Below are 19,023 nucleotides of genomic sequence, written 5' to 3'. Positions count from 1 at the left end.
ATTTATGTGCTTACATCGTTGGTGAGTCTTCATACTTTTGTATGCAACATTGGTAGCCTTCATCATAGATTTATCATTGTAGCGTTTTCTACCTGGAGTATTGGCTGTGCGCTGTATGGCTCCGGCTGATAGGAGCCAGGAAGTTCAAGAACACATGAGGCACATAAGCAGATTTTCAATCTATTTCCTCCCTCTTTGTCAGAAACTTAAACTGCATTTCAGTTTCAGTTTTCAGGCGTGATGCTCTCTGCCTGGGCTGCCACACACAGACCCTGCTTAGATAAGGTAGTGATGACGTGTGATCGCATGGTTGTTTGGCACGGGCATATGTGTCTAGGGATGCCTGAGGTGTCATAGATATAATTGCTCATTTTCCTTGGTTATTCAGCTTTCCCAAAGCTGAGTCTAAAGCTGGATGTAACAGTGGATTCTGGTCAAACATGGAGAACAACATAGAATCCTCAGTCACTCCTCCTGTTTCAGTTCTGCCAGCCCTTGGAAAGAGTTTAGAAGTGCCAGTCATGGGGATGGCACGTTGCCAGGACTTTTCAGGGGACAGGTCCAGGGACCAAAGTGTTCAGTCTGGTGTCTGAAAGAGTCTCAGAAAGGTTTTCTGAGGCTGGGCACTCATAATTGAATGGTCCTTTTTATCACCCTTGTTTGAGTGTTTTCAAAATCTCAGACCTCCCCAGGCTCCTAGTTTACAAGCACAAACAGATAATAGCTGCTTGTAGACCAGTTGTTCTTAAACTCTACCCACTGGTGACCTTGTCTAGCTGAGAGACTTTTATGTGATCCTGGGTATAAAGGTATATGAAGGAAATATACAAATTAAACATTTACTAATAACAACTGATAGGTACAATTACTAATAACAAATCATAAAGAAACTGTTTAAAACACTTCTTTGATGTACATATAATTTGCCACTCATCAAAGATGAAAGCAAATTTACATACTAATGGGATGAATTGCTAATCTAATATAGAACAAAGATAAACCAATTTGACGCTCTGGTAGTAGTGGTAGGGAGATAGTGAGAGCCTTTACTCCAGCCTTGTTGTTTCTACGAGACCAGATAACTTTCACGTAAAATCACTGCAGGTCATAACACACAGCTGTCTGTGCTGAGCTATTCCAGGCTGTGTCCATTGTCACTGGGCATGTGGAATGCCAAAATGAGCATGCTGTGTGTTCAGAACCCGGGCAGCTACCTCCCCTGTCAGTGTGACAGAAGGTTCTGACAGAAGCAACATAAGGGGGAAAGGTCTGCTTTTGTCTCACACTTGGAGGGCACACTGCCCTTCCTGGTGGGGAAGGTCCTGGTGGCACAAACTGAGGGATCTGGCCACATTGCCTCCACAGTCAGAAGCAGAGAGCCCTGAATGTTGGTGCCCACCCCATCCCTTCTTCTTATGCCGGTGAGGCCCATGTGGCAGTGAACAGTGCTGCCCCCTCACAGGGTGGATCTTCCCACCTCAGGAACCTCATCAGGGTAACCAGACTCCTCACATGCATTTCTGGAGGCTGACCTCATCTAGTTAGTCCCTCGGGGGCCTGTCTCTTGGGCGATTCTACATCCTGTCCTGTTGACAATCACCAGGTTACCTATAACACAAGTGACAACTGCCAGAAATACTTCGGATGTATTGGGTATTTGATTCTGAATCTACTTGCTGCATGTCCTGTGAACCTTTTACTCTTGCTAACCTTTTCGCAACCCTGCATTCAGTTACAGGAATGCATGTGGGGTCTCACAGGTGACGACCCCTGACCCAGTTCCCACCAGGAGGCCTGAGACCCGAGCGGCCTCCTCACTGGTGGCTCTTGGCTGGGCATGGTTTCATTCTCATGGTCTCACTGCAGATGTGAGTATCTCAGAGGCTGGGATTCTAATCATAAACACACTGAAAAGGGAAGCCTGTATAAGCTGGATCTCTGTTACTATGAGTATTTATGTGTGTGCATACACCAACAGGCCATAAGATGACCCCAGGAGTCATTTCTCTGTATTGTCTGCCTTGTTCTTAGACATGAGATCTGTCACTGGCCTGGAACTCACTAAATAGTCTAGGCTGGTTAGCTAGTGGTCCCAGGGAAAGAGAGAGCCACCTCTCTTTCTTCCCAGAACTGGCCTACAAATATGTATCACTATGCCTGGGTTTTTATGAATCTTGTGCAGATGGTGTCCAGGTCCTGGTGTTAACAAGCAAGCGCTTCAGTGGCTGAGCCATACTCTGCCCCAGGCTTCCTTCTGCCTTTTTTTAACCATGTGATTTTTACTATCTAACACACACACACACACACACACACACACACACACACACACACACACACACAAAGTAGCTATCATTCACTATCACTAGGAAGCATGAGAAAAGGGGAGGGAAACTGATTTGCCAAAAATTCCAAAAGCTGATTGTCCTGTGTCTCCCCTCCAAAGCTGCCAAAGGTTGGACAGATATGGCGTACACGATTCGGCTCAGCAGTTCTTAGAGGCTGCAGTCTTAGTACCGGTACCATGCATTCTGGCAAATCGAGTTGCATCCTCTTCCATCATAAATCTGTGGCAGCATTCTGGCTACAACGTCCTGGCTGCTCCCTCATCCCCACCTGCTCCTGGGCCAGAGCTTCGGGCAGAAATCACTCCCCGAACCCTGGACATAACTCAAAGCTCTACTCTTTCTCAGCGACTGCAGATGCCCGGAGCCTCTGGCCGCATCTCTCTGCAGACACAAGTAGGCCCTTACTCATTGGTTGATCTTCTCTGCTTTAAAAATGCATTTATTTTGTGTTTTAGGTTTATGGGATACACTGTTGCAGTAAATCTTCAACCCAAATAAACCCGGTCAAAGAAAACACAACTCAATAATTATGAATATAAGCTGCACGCCTAGATCGGGCAGATTCACCACTATACTACTCTATTCCCCACCCGTGAGATCCCTTATAACTTGCGGTTTTTCCAAGCCGAGTGCTTCTCCTCCACTGTCCTTCCACCTCTTCCTCCTCCCTTGTCCTCTCTCTCTTCCTCTGCCCCACCTTCCCTTCTACTGCCCAATCCCGGCTCTAGCCTTTATTTTACAAGATAAGGTGGGCAGAAGGTTCACAGGAAGTCACCTGTGTACTGACTCACTCCTCCTCTGCAGCCCCTCCGGGAAAGTGGAATTAGCATCAAAATATAAGAGCAGGGTTCTCCACAACAATCCACAGAGGGTAAAGTGTTCACTGTTCGCTGCAGAGAAGCAGATTAAGCAGTTTGTCATCTGATAATTTCTTTTAATTGTGATAAGAGCAGCTAACATACACCTAACAAAAATCTGCCTGGCATTTTAATTTTGTTATCTCCAGTCCTCCAAAGCGGTAAGCTTGTTAATCCTGAGCATCCTGCAGCTCGTTTGGTTGCCGGCTTCCTTGGCAGTTTTCTGACCCTTGAACTACACACCCGTATTCCTCTCCACTTCCTTCCTACTCCTGCTCTCTCTTGGGATAGATAGTCACGGTTTCATCTTTTATGCTTTTGTGGGCTTTTTTTTTTTTTTTTTTTTTTTTTTGAGTCTACATACAAATGACATCATACACTCCTTGTGCCTCTGTGCATGGTTTATCTCACTCAACCTAATATCCTCAAGCTCTGTGTAAGTGACAAATGGCAGGGTCCTCTTGTTAAGGCAAAAAAGAGTTCCATTTTCTGTTCATCCATCTGTTGATGGCATCTAGATGATCGCCATACATTCGCTGCTGTGAGTCACGCCATGGTGAATACAGGCTTCTTTATGGAGGCAGCGATTTTATCTCTCTTGGGTGCAGACCCAGAATGAAGACAGCTAGGTTAGGTGAGAATTTTACTTCTTGGTTTCTTTGGTCTCGGTGTTCTCTTCCACAGTGCCTGCAACGGTCCATATTTGTATCAGCGGTGCACAGGACTCCTTATCACTACACAGATGTTTCTTGCCCTTTGTTCTTCAGAGATGACTATCTATACAGGTGTGGTTATGACTCTTGGCGGCTTCACCACACATTTTCCTGATGGTGAAGGAAGCTAAGCCCCTTTCCTGCTGTTTTTAATTTTGAAAAAAAAGTAGTGATGTGTGTGCGAGAGAGATAGAGAACCAAAAACTGAGGCAGAGGGGGAGAAAGAAAACCACCGTGAGCCTAGGCAGGTCGCAGGGCAGGCTGAAGTCCACTTGGTTAGGTTTCTCCTTCAGCCTTGTTTTTGAGGTAAGGCCTCCTCATGGCTGCCCAGCATTCTTCAGGACAGCTGGCCCATGGTCTTCTGTCTTTGCATCCACAAATACATGCTACCACGTCCAGCCTCTCTCTCTCTCTCTCTCTCTCTCTCTCTCTCTCGCTCTCTCTCTCTCTCTCTCTCTCTCTCTCCTGGGTTTCAGGTATCAAACTCATGTCATAAGGCCTGCATAGCAAGCAAGCAAGCACGTTTTATTCTGGAGCCATCCTGACCTTGTTTCTCATCTCTGCATCTTTTGGGGACAAGTATCTGTTTGGGTCCTGCCTATCAGATTATTGGTTTTCCTACTAATGATCTGAAAGAACTTCTTATAAAACTTACATATTAACTTACCAGACATGTGCTTGGCACTCTCCGTCTCCATGTCTCTCTGTCTCTGTCTCCTCTGTCTGTCTCTGCCTCTCTCTCTGTCTCAAGTTGTTTTTTCATTTTCTTGTTTGTCCAAAGCTTGCCGTGGTCTCATCGGTTCATCTGTGGTTGGAGCCTAAGCTTGCTTGCCTTTTTCTTATGTTTTCTGAAGGCAGGTCTGGATTTCTTATTTTTTTATTGTATATTTTATTTACATTTCAGATGTTGTCCTCTTACCCCATTTCTCCCCCCACCACCCAGGAACCCCCCATCCCATCCCCCTCCTCCTGCTTCTATGAGGATGTGCCCCTACCTACCCCACACTCCCACCTCCCCACCCTCGAATTTCTCCACACTCATCATCCAGCCTTCATGGGACCAAGGATCTCCTCTCCCACCTATGCCCAACAAGGCCATCCTCCCCTACATATACAGCTGGAGCCATGGATCCCTCCCTACGTGCTCCCAGGCTGGTGGTTTAGACTCTGGGAGCTCTGGTTGGTTGGTATTGTTGCTCTCCTCATGGGGCCACAAACCCTTTCAGCTCCCTCATTCTTCTCTCTAACTCCTCCATTGGGAACCCCTTGATCAGTTCAGTGGTTAGCTGTGAGCATCTGCTTCTGAATATGTCAGACTCTTCCAGACCTCTAAGGAGACAGCTATATCAGGCTCCTGTCAGCATGCACTTCCTGACATCCACATCAGCGTCTACCTTTGGTGATTGCACATGGGATGGATGGATACCCAGGTAAAATGGTCTCCAGACGGCCCCTCTTTCAGTTTCTGTCTCACACTTTGCCTCCATATTTGCTCCCTTGAGTATTTTGTTACTCCTTCTAAGAAGGACTGAAGCACCCACACTTGGTCTACTTTCTCCATAAGCTTCATGTGGTCTGTGAGTTGAATCTTAGGTATTTCAAGCTTCTGGGCTAATATCCAATTATCAGTGAGTGAATACCATGTGTGTTCTTTTGTGATTGGGTTATCTCATTCAGGATGGTATTTTCTAGTTCCATCCATTTATTTAAGAATTTCTCAAATTCATTGTTTTTAATAGCTGAGTAATACTCCGTTGTGTAAATGTACCACTTTTTTTTTTGTATACATTCCTCTGTTGAAGGACATCTGGGTTCTTTCTAGCTTTTGGCTATTATAAATAAGGCTGCTATGAACGTAGTGGAGCATATGTCCTTGTTATATGTTTGAGCATATCCAATATATACAAAGAACTCAGGAAATTAGATTCCAGATAAGCAAATAATCCTATTAAAAGATGGGGTACAGGGCTGGAGAGATGGCTCAGTGGTTAAGAGCACCGACTGCTCTTCCAGAGGTCCTGAGTTCAATTTCCAGCAACCACATGGTGGCTCACAACCATCTGTAATGGGGTCTTATGCCCTCTTCTGGTGTGTCTGAAAACAGCTACAGTGTACTTATATAAATAAAATAAAAATAAATAAATCTTAAAAAAATGGGGTACAGAGCTAAACAAAGAATTTTCAACTGAGGAAACTCAAATGTCTGAGAAGCACCTAAAGAAATGTTCAACATCCATAGTCATAAGGGAAATGCAAATCAAAACAACCCTGAGATACCACCTCACACCAGTCAGAATGGCTAAGATCAAAAACTCAGGTGATAGTAGATGCTGGTGAGGATGTGGAGAAAGAAGAACACTCCTCCATTGTTGGGATTGCAAGATGGTGCAACCACTCTGGAAATCAGTCTGGTAGTTCCTCAGAAAATTGGACAGAGCATTACCTGAGGAGCCAGATATTCCACTTCTGGGCACATACCCAGAAGATGGCTTTTTGATTTTTGAATCTACTTTTACATCTCAAGAGCCCACCACAATGTTACCTAATAATTAAAAAAAAAAACAAAAACAAAAACAAAAAAACAACCCTTCATTATACATTCTATGATGATACCATGGATGCACCTAATGGCTCTGCTTTGTTTTACTCTTGTGTAGCCCAGGGTGGCTGTAACCTTCCTATTCTCCTGCCTCAGCCACCCGGTGCTGGAGGTAGAGTGTACCTGGTTCTTCTGCTGCTTTCGAAGCTCTTGCTGTGGTCTCTGGAGGTGGTGAGCTAGTTTAGGCCCCTCCAGGATGAAGAATGTACATGGGTGTTTTCTCACCGTGGCCCCTTAGCACCTCCATAGATCAACATGACAGATGCATGTGGAGGCTTTGTGGAGAGAGAAAGATGTAGGAGAGGCATGCAGAAAACTGTGCTGAAGAGAGCAACAGGATACAAGTTTGCTAGAAATGTAGCATTTCTGGAAATATCCGTCCTGGAGGAGCACCTGCTACTTTGTCTAATTCTGCTTTCTCTCAGTAACAGAATAAGAGGTCATTCATTTTGCCTATCAAACTTGTGTAACTGTTGTCTCACTGGTTTCGTTGTCTGTGGATTCATAAAAACATGACTTTTTTTTTGTCCCTATGTGGGGTTTTTTTGTTGTTTTTTTTTTTGTTGTTTGTTTTGGGTTTTGTTTTGCTTTTTATGATTCAGAGAGAAAACACACATGAACGTGATTTGTAAGCTGTCAGGTACCAGTGGAAGACAGTGCTGTCATTTGACTGCAGCAAGGTTTTTCTTTGTGATTCTTTATACCGAATCAGGGTTTAGTGATGTCCACAGGTGAGAGCTTCGGTCTGGATGGAAGGGTCAGATGAAAGCTGGAAAGACTTGAGAGAGAGCCACGCCCCACTATGGTGCTGGGCATGTGAGCTGAGACAAACTTTGGGAAAAGAATCATAAAGCTTCCCAGCTCCATGCTATGGTGGGAACTGAGTGGAAACACTGTTGCGAAGGTATGTGCTGCCTGGCAGGCACAGGGCCCATTTGTGCAAAGGATTCCTTGGATAAAGAATGGGGAAGTGGGTCCGTTGGCAATCAGAGAGGAAACAGCCCAAACATGAACCCAGAGGTCTGCATGTGCATTCTCCCTGTGGCCCAGACAAGTCTTTCAACCACAAGTGGTGTGTTTTTTGTGATGTACACTGAGCACAATGACACTCAAAATAATTTCTTCCATTGCTCTAAGAACAAAAGAAAGTGGGATATTGCCAGAACTATGGCAGGAAACCCAAACTCAGTGCATTCTCCCCAAAGTTTACCTTCACACAGGTGGGCTCTTCTCTGTATTAAGAGATTGTCTTTTTGTAGCCCATGTGGATGGGATATAGTGCCTAGGATGCTTTCTTGACAAAATATAGGGGTGACTCGTGAGCTGAGTGTGGTAGCAAATAGTCCTAATCTCAGCATTCGGTAGTCAGGAGAGTGATGGGTATCTCAGCACTCAGTGGTCAGGAGGGTGACGAGTTTAAGATCAGCCGGTGTACATAAAGAGAGCCTGTCCTGTGTCGATGACGACGATGATGATGGCAATGATGATGATGATGATGATGGCAATGATGATGATGATGATGGCAATGATGATGATGGCAATGATGATGATGATGATGGCGGCAATGATGATGATGATGATGGCAATGATGATGATGATGATGGTGGCGGTGGCGGTGGATGGGAAAGGAAAGGGAAGAACAGTCTTCAATGAATGATATGCTGATATAGTCGCAAAATATGACATTAAAATCTTTGACAGGAAAAAGACTTTTGTCCCCTGCCCTCTTCCTTGAAACTAGTGCAAAGGGGAAGCCAGCCAAGATCCAAGAGCAGGAGGGAACAACTAACATGTCTAATGAGATTTCGGTCACTCTTCTCTGGTAACTCATGGTTACACCAGAAGTGTGCTTCAGTAATCCCGTAGGTGCTTCCCATTGGCCATCGAGGTGTGCCATCCTGTCTGTAGTTTGTCTTCCCAAATGCCAGCTCACTTACTCATTAAAGCTCACCGACTGATGGGTTTATCCATAAAGCAGTAACAAGGCCAGTACTTGAGGAACCAGCAAGAGACTACAAAGGTAGAACATTAAGGGCAGGTAACCCTGAGCGAGGCCAGTATTTCAGACAGGGAGGGTGACAGTCAAGGCAGAGGTCAGAGTGTTCAACTGCATCAGTTCCCACTAAGACCTAGATCAAAGGACCACTGATGGCAGTTTGCCTCACTGCCATTATCCGAGACCACAGTATTCCTTTCATGCCTGCTTCTATTCAGAGTGGCTGCTGAGGAGCTCTCTATGTGCCCTTAGTTTGGGGTGTGTACTAGTTTGGACCACTCTGTTTCACACGCCTGTAGCATCCTTACACACGTTTTTTTTTAACAACCCTAGAGTTACAGCCCGGCCACAGGTGTGTTTCTGCTGCCATGGATGCCTAGTTGCCCTTCAGAGCCAGCTCAAGTCTTGCCAGGACCCATATGGCTGGACTAATCCATGCATCTCCAGGAATCATGCTTTTTTTTTTTTTTTTTTTTTTTTTTTTTTTTTTTTTTTTTTTTTTTTTTTTGCCTCTTAACCTATTTCAGGCACACCTGAGAACTGGAAGGTTTTCCTGGAATATTTTTTTTAAGTGAAGTATTATAGTCATGCAGCCCAGTGACTGGGAGTGGGAGTGACTCAGAGTGTGATCTGCACCGTGGAGTCTGCAGAGTGAGCCGGCACCGGGGTAAGGCACCGGGGTAAGGCCGCACATTCCTGTGCGGATGACAAAGGAGTGACCCGGCTGCTCACTTAACCTGCCTTCTCTGCTCTCTCTCTCCTAGGAAACAGATGGAGGACTGCTGTGATCCTGCGCGTCTCTTTGCTATGACTAAGATGAACTCCCCCATGGGGAAGAGCCTGTGGTATGACGGGGAACTTTTGTACTCGTTCACCGTTGACAACTCCACGTACTCCCTCTTCCCCCAGGTGAGCGGAGTCGGTTGCATCGCGATATAATTCATCCTATTTCTCGTGATTGATAGGAAGGGGTTCCATGGCTCTGCGGATCCACTGGGCCTTCCTCTCTCATCTTCTCTTCCCTCATCTTAATCTTGCATACTTTTTCTTGTGTCCTTCCATGTTCCTGCTTTGATGCAAGGGTGGAATTGAATATTAACAAGAAGGACCTTATAGGCCCACAGTTTTCCGTGTGGCTTAGATGAATGAAACTGAGGCAAATGATGGTTAGGCCAGGCTGGCATCCTCATGTTCTGAGGTCAGCGGTGGAAACATTGTGAAGATTTGAGATGCTGGAATGTTTCCTTAGGACTGATGCTGCCATTGGGGGAATGGGGACCCCGTGTCTTCTTAGAACTCTAGATTGCTAGTCCTGGGGCTAGATTCTTGCTATGAAGAGGAGAGGACTGTTGGATACTGAGAGAAAGAATTCAGTCTGACCATGTTTGAAGTGGTCTAAGCCAGCCTTTGCTTACTCAGTGTTAGTAAAATGATTTTTACTAGCTAGTTTGAAAAAGACAATTTTTATTTTAGAGACCTCTTGGTGGAGGATGGGGAGATCTTTGGTAAATAGCCATTAGGGAGAAGCTAAGAAAAGAATTTTGGTCTTCGCAAGTCTTTTAGATAGCCTTAGTTTGGCCAAATGATTGCCTGGGAAAAGGATTGATGGTCAGGGTTAGATAGTAGGTCTGAGCTTCGAGTACCCCGGTAATGAATACATGACAAGCACGGTCCTAAAAAACAGGGCCTATAAATTTGTCCCATTAGATCCAGAGTCACAACCTCTGCAAAGCGAGCCTATATCGCTGAAGGCTTCTAAGTGAGCATACCACAGATACCCGCATAGCCACATCATTCCTGCAATGCTCACAGTAACTATGAAACAGAGCCAGCCTCCATGTCTGTCAGCAGAGGAATGCATAAAGAGGATTTGGTCAGTGTGTAAAGAAAAATGAAATCATGTCATTTGTGAAAAAATAGATGAGACTGGAGATCATCATGTTAAGTGAAATAAAACAAACTCAGAAAGTGGATATTACATGTTTTCTCTCATACAGACCTGTACCGCGAGCATGTGTGTGTGTGTGTGTATGCATGCACTCATGCACATTGTGTCTGTGTGTGTATCTGTGAGTGTATGTGTCTGTGTGTGTCTGTCTCTCTGTGTGTTTGTGTGTCTCTGTATGTGTACGTCTGTGTGTGTCTGTGAATCTGTGTGTGTGTATGTATGTGTCTGTCTGTGTGTCTCTGTGTGTGTGTCTCTGTGTGTGTCTGTGTGTATCTGTGTGTGTGCATGTGTGTGTGTGTACATATGTGCAGCACATGAGCATATGAGAGTGAGGAAGGACCTAGAGGGCCTGAGGAAGGAGAGAAAAGACGATGGGGTGCATGTGACATGAAAGCAGAGGCAAGAGGTATTTGGGAGATGGAGAGAAATATGAAGAGGGAAGGAGGGGGAATGGGGAAGGCCGGGAGAGATCCAAACAAAGGATAAAGACCTACTCATATGAAGATGTCAAAACAAAACCTATTTTTGGTTACACTAACCAAAAACTAATAAAACAACAACAAAAAGGAAAGGTCCTGTATGTACTGGATCACCCTTGGGTGTGACAGGGTAATTGAGTGGTTTAGAAGATACGCTGTTTAAAGTGCAGAGCTGGGAGGGAACCAACAATAAATAGGGGGCTGGAGAGATGGAGAACAATTCTCGCTCTCAGCGAGGACCTGGATTTACACTTACAAGGTGGCTCACAACATCCACAACTCCAGTTCCAATGAATCTGACTTCCTTTCTGACCGCCGTGGGCACCAGGAATGCATGTAACATACACACGTGCTGGCAAATACTCATATAAATAAAATCAAGCAAATAGAGATTAAGAAATACAGGTTGGGCAGCTGGCTTGGTGGCAAGAACATTTGTGGTATAAGCGTGAGAACCGGAGCTCAACTTTCCAGTATCTATGTATATAAACTGGGCGTGGCTACATGTACCTGTAACCCCTGCATTGGGGTGGGACTAGGGGTGGGACTGGGGGTGGGGGTGGCAGAGACAAGTAGGTCTCAGGAGCTCACTGGCCAGCCAGCCTAGCTAAGTCAGTGAGCTTCTACTTCAGTGAGGGGCCCTGCCTCAAGACATGTATGCAGAGAATGATAGAAGACACCAGAGATCCTCTGACCTCCAAGTGTGTTCTCACGGGCGTGCACACCCACATGTATATATACCACATACAGGCACAGTACACTATACACACTTGCATACATACGTGCACACACACTCTCTCATACACACATGCTGGTAAATCAAGCTTTAATTCTGTGCCAATATCCATGTGCTTCTTGTACTTGGTTTCTCTTTCCTGTGGAGGGTTCCTAATATCAAAGGAAAGTGGAATTAAGATATGTCTGTATCTTTTACCAACTAAACATGTTGGATGAGTTACCTGTCTCCTCTGAGAGTCAGCTCTCGTCTCTGTATGATGGGGAGAGTCTATCTCTTCACAGAGTGGCAGTGTAGACTAATTTATCAGTGTGTGACATAACCTCTGATTGCCAGTGCTAAGATCTTGCTGGCTTATGGGCTGGATCCTGAGGCTAGGAGTTTTAATCAGGGAAGAAAACGTGTGGAAATTACCCCGGGGAACTTTAGGTGAAAAAAAATTGTCAAGGGAGGTGGGTGCTTCTAATACTCGAAGAGAGAAGCAGGAGCCAAGATGCCGCTCCTAGAGTTGAGTTCCAGAAAATGATATAAGTTTTCTAGAATCAGAACATTCTAGAACCATTGCCATTCATGCAGCCATGATGGCCTCCAGAAGAAACAGCAGCCAGAATGTGGGTTTCAGTACTACTCTTCTTCAAGTCTTCTTCAAGTACATGCAATGCTAAGATTAATTTGCACCCCAAAACACCTATTGCCTCAAGTGGGAGACAGGCAGCCTTTAACTACCGAGCTTCAGCAAGATGGTAACGAGAGGGAGAGATCCAGCTTGAACCAGTGCATGAGATCCTGTGAGATTAGCACTAGCCAGGCACGGTAACATACACCTGTGATCCCAAGCCCAGCAGAGGAGAGGCTGGGGCAGGAATTTCACATGTTGGATCACACTGAAGGCTGCAGCACTCCTGGCATGCTTGATTTCAGTCTACATCATCACTCTGTGAATAGACAGCACCCATGCGACGTTGTCCGTCGTATGGAGGAGATGTGGTCTAAGGCACAGAGTAAGTTCAAGGCCAACCTGAGCTACACAGCAAGACCTAGTTCTAAGACAAACTGAGCAAGGAAGAACAGATACTTATGAGCTAAGTAAAGATGAGGGGGAAAATAGTCTTTAACAGGAAGAAAAAAGTTAAAAGCAAGCCAGACAAGGCCTTTGTAGTCCAGGGTTTGCAGGCATGCCACAGACATTCAGCTTTATGGTAGGAAATAGATTAGAAGGAAAGAGATGATTAAAGAGACACAAACTAGCCTGCCGTCACCAAACAGGAGGGAAGGAAGCATTTCCTTTTCAGGTGTGTACAGATGAATTTTGTGCAAGTCACCATCCCAGAATAATAAAGGAAAAAATGTGTCTTTCTGTAGGAACCAGAAGTCATTACATCATCATGTGTGCATAGTTGTGCAAAACGCTCGGTGAGCAGATTTTCAAAGTTTCATGTTGATTTTCCTGTGAGACCCTGAAATGACTAATTACTTTATTAACACTCTGGAAAACCAGTAGCAACTAGAGGTTGCCTATCCCTCTTATCCCCCCAGGTATTTCTTGTCTGTTACAAGCAAACTAAGTTGCCAGCTACTTGACTACTCTCTTTTATGTTGTTCCTGAGAAGGAAAGTAGCATATTCGAAAAACAGTTGAACTGGCTGGGCTTGGTTTGGGGAGCAAGCATGGCTTCCCCTGAGTGCAGTAGCAATCAGACTAATTCAGATTCAGAGTTTCCATACAGGTTGCAGCTGAGCTGTTCATATCATGGCAGACAGGAAGCATAGTGAAGTCATAACAGGAAGTGGTCAGGACAAGGTCTGGGCTCCAAAGACAAGGCCCTAGAAACCTACTTCCAACCAAGCATTGCCTCCATCATTCCAGAGCCTTCCAATAATGTATCCCCCAAATCGAATCTCTCAATGGGTTGACGCATTCATTAGACCATAGCCCTCATGAGCTAATCTCTGGAAAGGCCCTCATCCAGGGGTGCATTGCTAACCCCTATTTGCTTCTCAGTCAGATTAACTTGATATTCAAGATTACAACTCATCGGACTGAGTTTCAGTAAAGCAATTCCTTGGTCATTCATTCTCAAGCCCAGACAGTGTGTCTCTACTGAGCATGTCCCCCGACACACTGCACAGATGCTGGCCAGCATTCTCATCCTTACTATTCCTCTGGCTACTACCCCTCATCTTCACTGTTGCTGCCAAGGTACAACAGAAGAGCGAGAAAGGTGTTTGTCACAGAGTGTTTCCAGGTCCTCTTTGGGACTGTGTCCTTAAATACAGATCTAGAGGGCACCATGCCTTGGAGATGTCACAACCAAAGCTCTGTTATTGCAGTCTGCCAAGTTCACATGGACCTTTCCCAACTTCCCATACCTTCATCATCAACAGTTTTGAATTCTGACACATGATAGTTTTCTGCACAATTACGTTTGTACATATTAACTGTTTCCAAAAAGTCCCCTCCTGATCCCAGGACTTTGGGGTGAGCCTTGGAGGGATAAGCTCCCATCTTTGTGGTAGTCCAATGTGTCCCATGTCCTACTGAAACCTATTTCCAACTATTCATTTGCCAGGACACCATGTCTAGGTCCCACGCAGACTGAACTGGAGGGAATCAAGGGCTCTGTGAATATATATTGTTGAAATAACTGTTAAGCATGATCAGGCATGGACACCTGACTTTATTTTAATATTTTTTTTTGCTGGAACTTTTAATGAGGATTCTTGGATAAAGTTTCAAACCTCACAAGGATGGGGAGCCTAGGCTAAGAGATTTCTGTCTTCCAAAATACTTAGATAGTTAAGCTTGCCATTCGGAATCAGGAAACATCCAGATGAGAAAACACACTTCTGGGTGTGTCTGTGGGAACATGACCAGAGATGATGGCACATGGGAAAACAACTGAGGGAGAGAAGATCCATCCTGAATATAGCTGGTGTCATCCAATAGGGTGGGGCTCCAGGTGTAATAGGAATAGAAGGAGGTGGAAGCCATTACTGAAGGCACACTTCCTGCCTTGCTTTGTGGCTGGCATATCAACTCAGGTCAACCACTGACTCCTGACCGTGGAAGGGCTCAGTTTAGTTCTTGAAGGGTGTGTGTGTGTGTGTGTGTGTGTGTGTGTGTGTGTGTGTGTGTGTGTACAGAGAATGGTATGATGATTTGGAGATGGCTTAGTCAGTAAAGTGTTTACTGTGCAAGCATTAGGCTCTGAGTTCAAATCCTCAGTGCCCATGTGATAAAAAGCTGCACGTAGTGACAGACACTTACAATCTCCAGTGCAGGGGGAATTCACAGACAGGTGGGTCAGTGGAGCTCAGTGGTCCACCGGTCTAGCTAGGTTTTAGTGTGCAATACTGACTCACACAAGGCAGGTGACCCCTGAAGTGTCCATTGGCTTCCACATACATGTATCTTCACGTGAGACAGTCCCTATATTGGATTATCAGTTTCCTTATAACTTAAGAATCTTCTACCCCTTCCCTCTGTTGTGTGGTTCTGGGGCACTGAACCCAGGGCATAGTGTTGTGGTACTTGAGTCACACCCCAACTTCAGGACTGACCCTGCTAAGTCTTCATGGTCTAACACATGCAGGAATTGCTGAATAAGATTTAGTTTAGATTAAAATACTTCCCTTAGGAGAAGCACACACTTCTTTAGAATTGAGCAAGAAAGGAACAGGAATGTTAGAAACCACATCTGTGCTGATACTATCTGAACAATATCCCTCTTGGTGCAATAAAAATGTGATTAGCTTCTCACTTTCTCCTCATGTTGAAAAGTCATATGGTGTGGATCGCACACTAAACCAGTTTCCCCAGAATATTCCCCAGAGCCATGCACAGGGAGTAAACATAGCACATGGCACTCCAACATTGACTCCCAGCTCCTAGTTTAATCACAGCTTCTTACTGTGTTCTCCTTAGACTGGCTAGTCTGTGTCCTTGGCCTCTGGGCAACCCACCAGGACATTCCGAAATAGTTTTTGAAACAGGTCTTGCTGAAATGACGGTGCACATTATCTCTCTTCATAGACATGCGCTGAATGTTATTTTTCTCAGCTCCTGGGTATTCCTGTGTCTCATAGAAATTTCTTTTTTTCCTCCTAGTGAAATCTGTACCCTGCTATAAATAGCTGGATTACTGTAGTCACTTTCTCAAATACACATCCTTCCAACTGTATAGAAATTAAGGGGACTAAGTTTGTAGGGCACAGAGCATTGGCAGGTGTGTGTTTCATTATATTGTCAGGCTTGCATTATAACGATTGCTTTATAACCAAATAGGTGCTTGCTTACCTCAAATAATAGGAAACAAAGGGTAGGTCATTCAGGAGTGGGTCCTGGCTCCATCAGCCTTTCTTTTGCTGAACAATACTAATGTTACCATTAAAATTTAAATTGGTGTGGCCCAATCTAGCTTGTTGTTACAGGCCGCCATCTTCCTGACTAGGCAAGGCCTGAGGTCATGAGTGACAGGCATGCTCCCGCCACTGCTCAACTCTGATTGTAGCTCATGCCAGCCAAAAGCACTGGCCCTGCCACCCATGAGACGCCAGCGTGGGAGATGGCTCTGCCAATCAACCACACTGTCTCCACAATGCTTAGCTGAGCCCAGACCATCCCTCTATCCTTGCAGTTCCAGGTAGAAATGAGACTCTCATGCTTAAAGAGTATCCAAAGGCTTTCTATGTTTGGTAATGCTCAATAAACAAGATGCCCACACAATTAGGGGTGTGTCCCAATTAACTAACCTAGATATAAGTTGTTACTCAGGGCAGTCCTGGACCCGTGGTTCTCCATGGCTCCTACATCCTTCCTCCCCTCATAGCTCCTCTTCTTCCTTTCCTCTCCTCCCACATTAGCTCCTCCCAGATTACCTAGTTTTATAGTAAAATGTAGCGGGGGTGGGTGGGGGAATATGGCCAGGGAAATACCTTAGCTCCAGGATCCCAGCAGGAAGAGGGAGACGAAGAGAAGTCCTGACACACTAGTGCTTTTGTGTCATTGGTCAGGACTGAGTCACATGCACAGGTCTAGCTGCAAGAGAGGCTGGGTAGTTCAGGGCTTGAACTCCAGGACAACACACTGCAGTTGCCAACCCCAACTATGTGCCTGGCTTTTGTCATGTCATCTTAGTCTGACCTTTAAACTGTTCTGCACATTGTTGTTATTCTTTTCATTTTGTGGATGGAATTAAGACCAGTAGACTGAAAGTTGTCAGACACCAGCTCTAGTGTTGAGATCTGGGATGGGAAACTTAGCCAGGAAGATTTCAAAGGTTTCATGCATTCCAAAGATTTTATAGGTGCCTTGGCAGATGGCTAAGTTAGTAACGTGTTTGCCATGCAAGCATCAATACCTGAGTTCAATCCCTAGAACCATGTAAACGCTGGGTGTGGCAGTGTGTGCCTATAATCCCAGCCCAGGGAACATGAGGAATCCTCACTTGTGCTGACACAGCCAGGCTAGCCTAATTGGTGAGCTTCAAGTTCATCAAGAAACCTTAAAAACAAAAACAAACAACAACAACAACAACAACAAAACCAAGCAGTAATTTAAAAAGTCCTAGGATGCAAGCAATTTTGAGTTAAAAAAATTGGAGATGAGTGGGTGGCCCTTATGCCCCAACTGGGAGCCTTGCCTAACCTCTGGATATGGTCTCTACAGTTTTTCCCTTCCCTTTGTTGGGTATTTCATCTAATCTCATCCCCATTGGGTCCTGGGAGCCTCTTGCTTTCCTGGCATCTGGGACTTTCTGGTGGCTACCCCCAATTCCCCATCCCCCATTGCAATTCAATTTCCTGACCATCTGTATGTCATCCCTGTCTCCTCCCATACCTAATTCTGTCTCCCTTTTCCCCAGTCCCCCTCCTCTTCCTCCCAAGTCCCTCCCATCATCTAGTAGGAAGAACAACAATATCAACCAACCAGACCCCCAGAGCTCTCAGGAACTAAACCACCAACTAATCAAAGAGTACACATGAAGGGACCCATGGCTCCAGCTGCATATGTAGCAAAGGATGGCCTTCTCGGGCATCAATGGGAGGGGAAGCCCTTGGTCCAGTGAATTCTGGATGCTCCAGTGTAAGGGAACCCCAGGGTGGTGAGGTGGGAGTGGGTGAATGGGTGGGTAGCAGAGCACCCTCATAGAAGCAGGGGGAGAGGATGGGATAGGGGGTTTGTTGAGGGGAAACTGGGAAAGGAGATAACATTTGAAATGTAAATAAATAAAATATCCAATTAAAAAAAAAAGGACTTAGGATGTCTACTTCTGACCCCAATACCCACGTGTGAGTGCTTTTCACACATGCACATGCACACATACACACACACACACACACACAGAGACACACAAAGCTGCACGCATTAATGCACACAAAAACCTTAAAACATTGTATCATTTGTTTATTTCTGTTAGAGACAGGATCTCTACTAGGTGAATTAGTCCCTGTTATTTGTTACTTTGAAACTGTTTAAAGACTTTCACTTTTCCTACCTTGGGACAGCTGGAGGCTTTCCGTTTGTCTTCAATCTGGAGAAAACCAAGAGTGTGGAGTTGGGAAACTGCCGGGTCCTACACAATATAGCATTTCTGTTTGGCTTTGTGTGCCTCAGTAAACCCCTTTGAAGAGAAACAAGCAATTACATTGTTTCAATATTTATACAAGAGAAATCCAAGTCCCCAGAGAGACTCAAGCGTCCTCTGCATGTTGCTTTCTTGTGGGAATCTAGAACCAGTTCCTCCAACATCAGTGAGTAACGCAGGAAACTTACCTTGCTGTTTTTGGTTGAACAGTGGAAAATACAGCATAAAGATCCCAGTCCATCCTTAGCTCCTTCCTGATGACCTTTGTGATTCTATCTAAGTTTTACTAATTATATCCAATCTGATTTTATAATTTGTAAGATAGAATGAATGACCTCTGGTCTTTAAATTTTGTGGTGTTTTCAGAAACATAGTTAAAACATGTTCATGGATGTAAAAGTGCCTTGCAATAATTTCACCAAAGAAGCATGTGATATTATTATCACAGTTGGGTTTTTTGTTTGTTTGTTTTTTGTTTTGTTTTTAGACAGGGTCTCATGTGGACTAGGCTGGTTGGCCTCCAGCTCATTCTGTAGCCAAAGATGGCTCTCAAGTCTGGATCCTCTTGCCTCTACCTCCCGAATGCTGGGGTTGTAGGCAAATACTACCATATCCAGTTTATTTAGTACTGGGGAATAAATCCTGGGCATCATGTATGCCAGGCAAGGCACTCCATTAACTGAGCCACATCGCCAGTCCCTATATGTTCTCACCTGCCAAAGCATTTGTGGGCTTGAGCCTTTCCTTGGAATTTTGGTGATACC

The 19,023-nt window shown here is 45.0% G+C and overlaps 1 protein-coding gene across 1 annotated transcript in view; it reads left to right on the top strand.

Moving 5' to 3' along the window:
* St8sia1 (ST8 alpha-N-acetyl-neuraminide alpha-2,8-sialyltransferase 1) overlaps positions 1-19,023 on the top strand; it is a 127,685-nt gene that overhangs the window by 45,801 nt on the left and 62,861 nt on the right. Inside the window, exon 2 of the mRNA XM_034511246.2 lies at positions 9,275-9,419. Within this exon, the coding sequence (XP_034367137.1) occupies positions 9,275-9,419 (145 nt within the window). The remainder of the gene's footprint in view (positions 1-9,274; positions 9,420-19,023) is intronic.

Source organism: Arvicanthis niloticus, chromosome 9 (assembly GCF_011762505.2).
Source record: "Arvicanthis niloticus isolate mArvNil1 chromosome 9, mArvNil1.pat.X, whole genome shotgun sequence".
Lineage (NCBI taxonomy): Eukaryota > Metazoa > Chordata > Mammalia > Rodentia > Muridae > Arvicanthis > Arvicanthis niloticus.
Note: the sequence above shows the minus strand (reverse complement) of the source record. Positions and strands in the feature narration are given on the sequence as shown.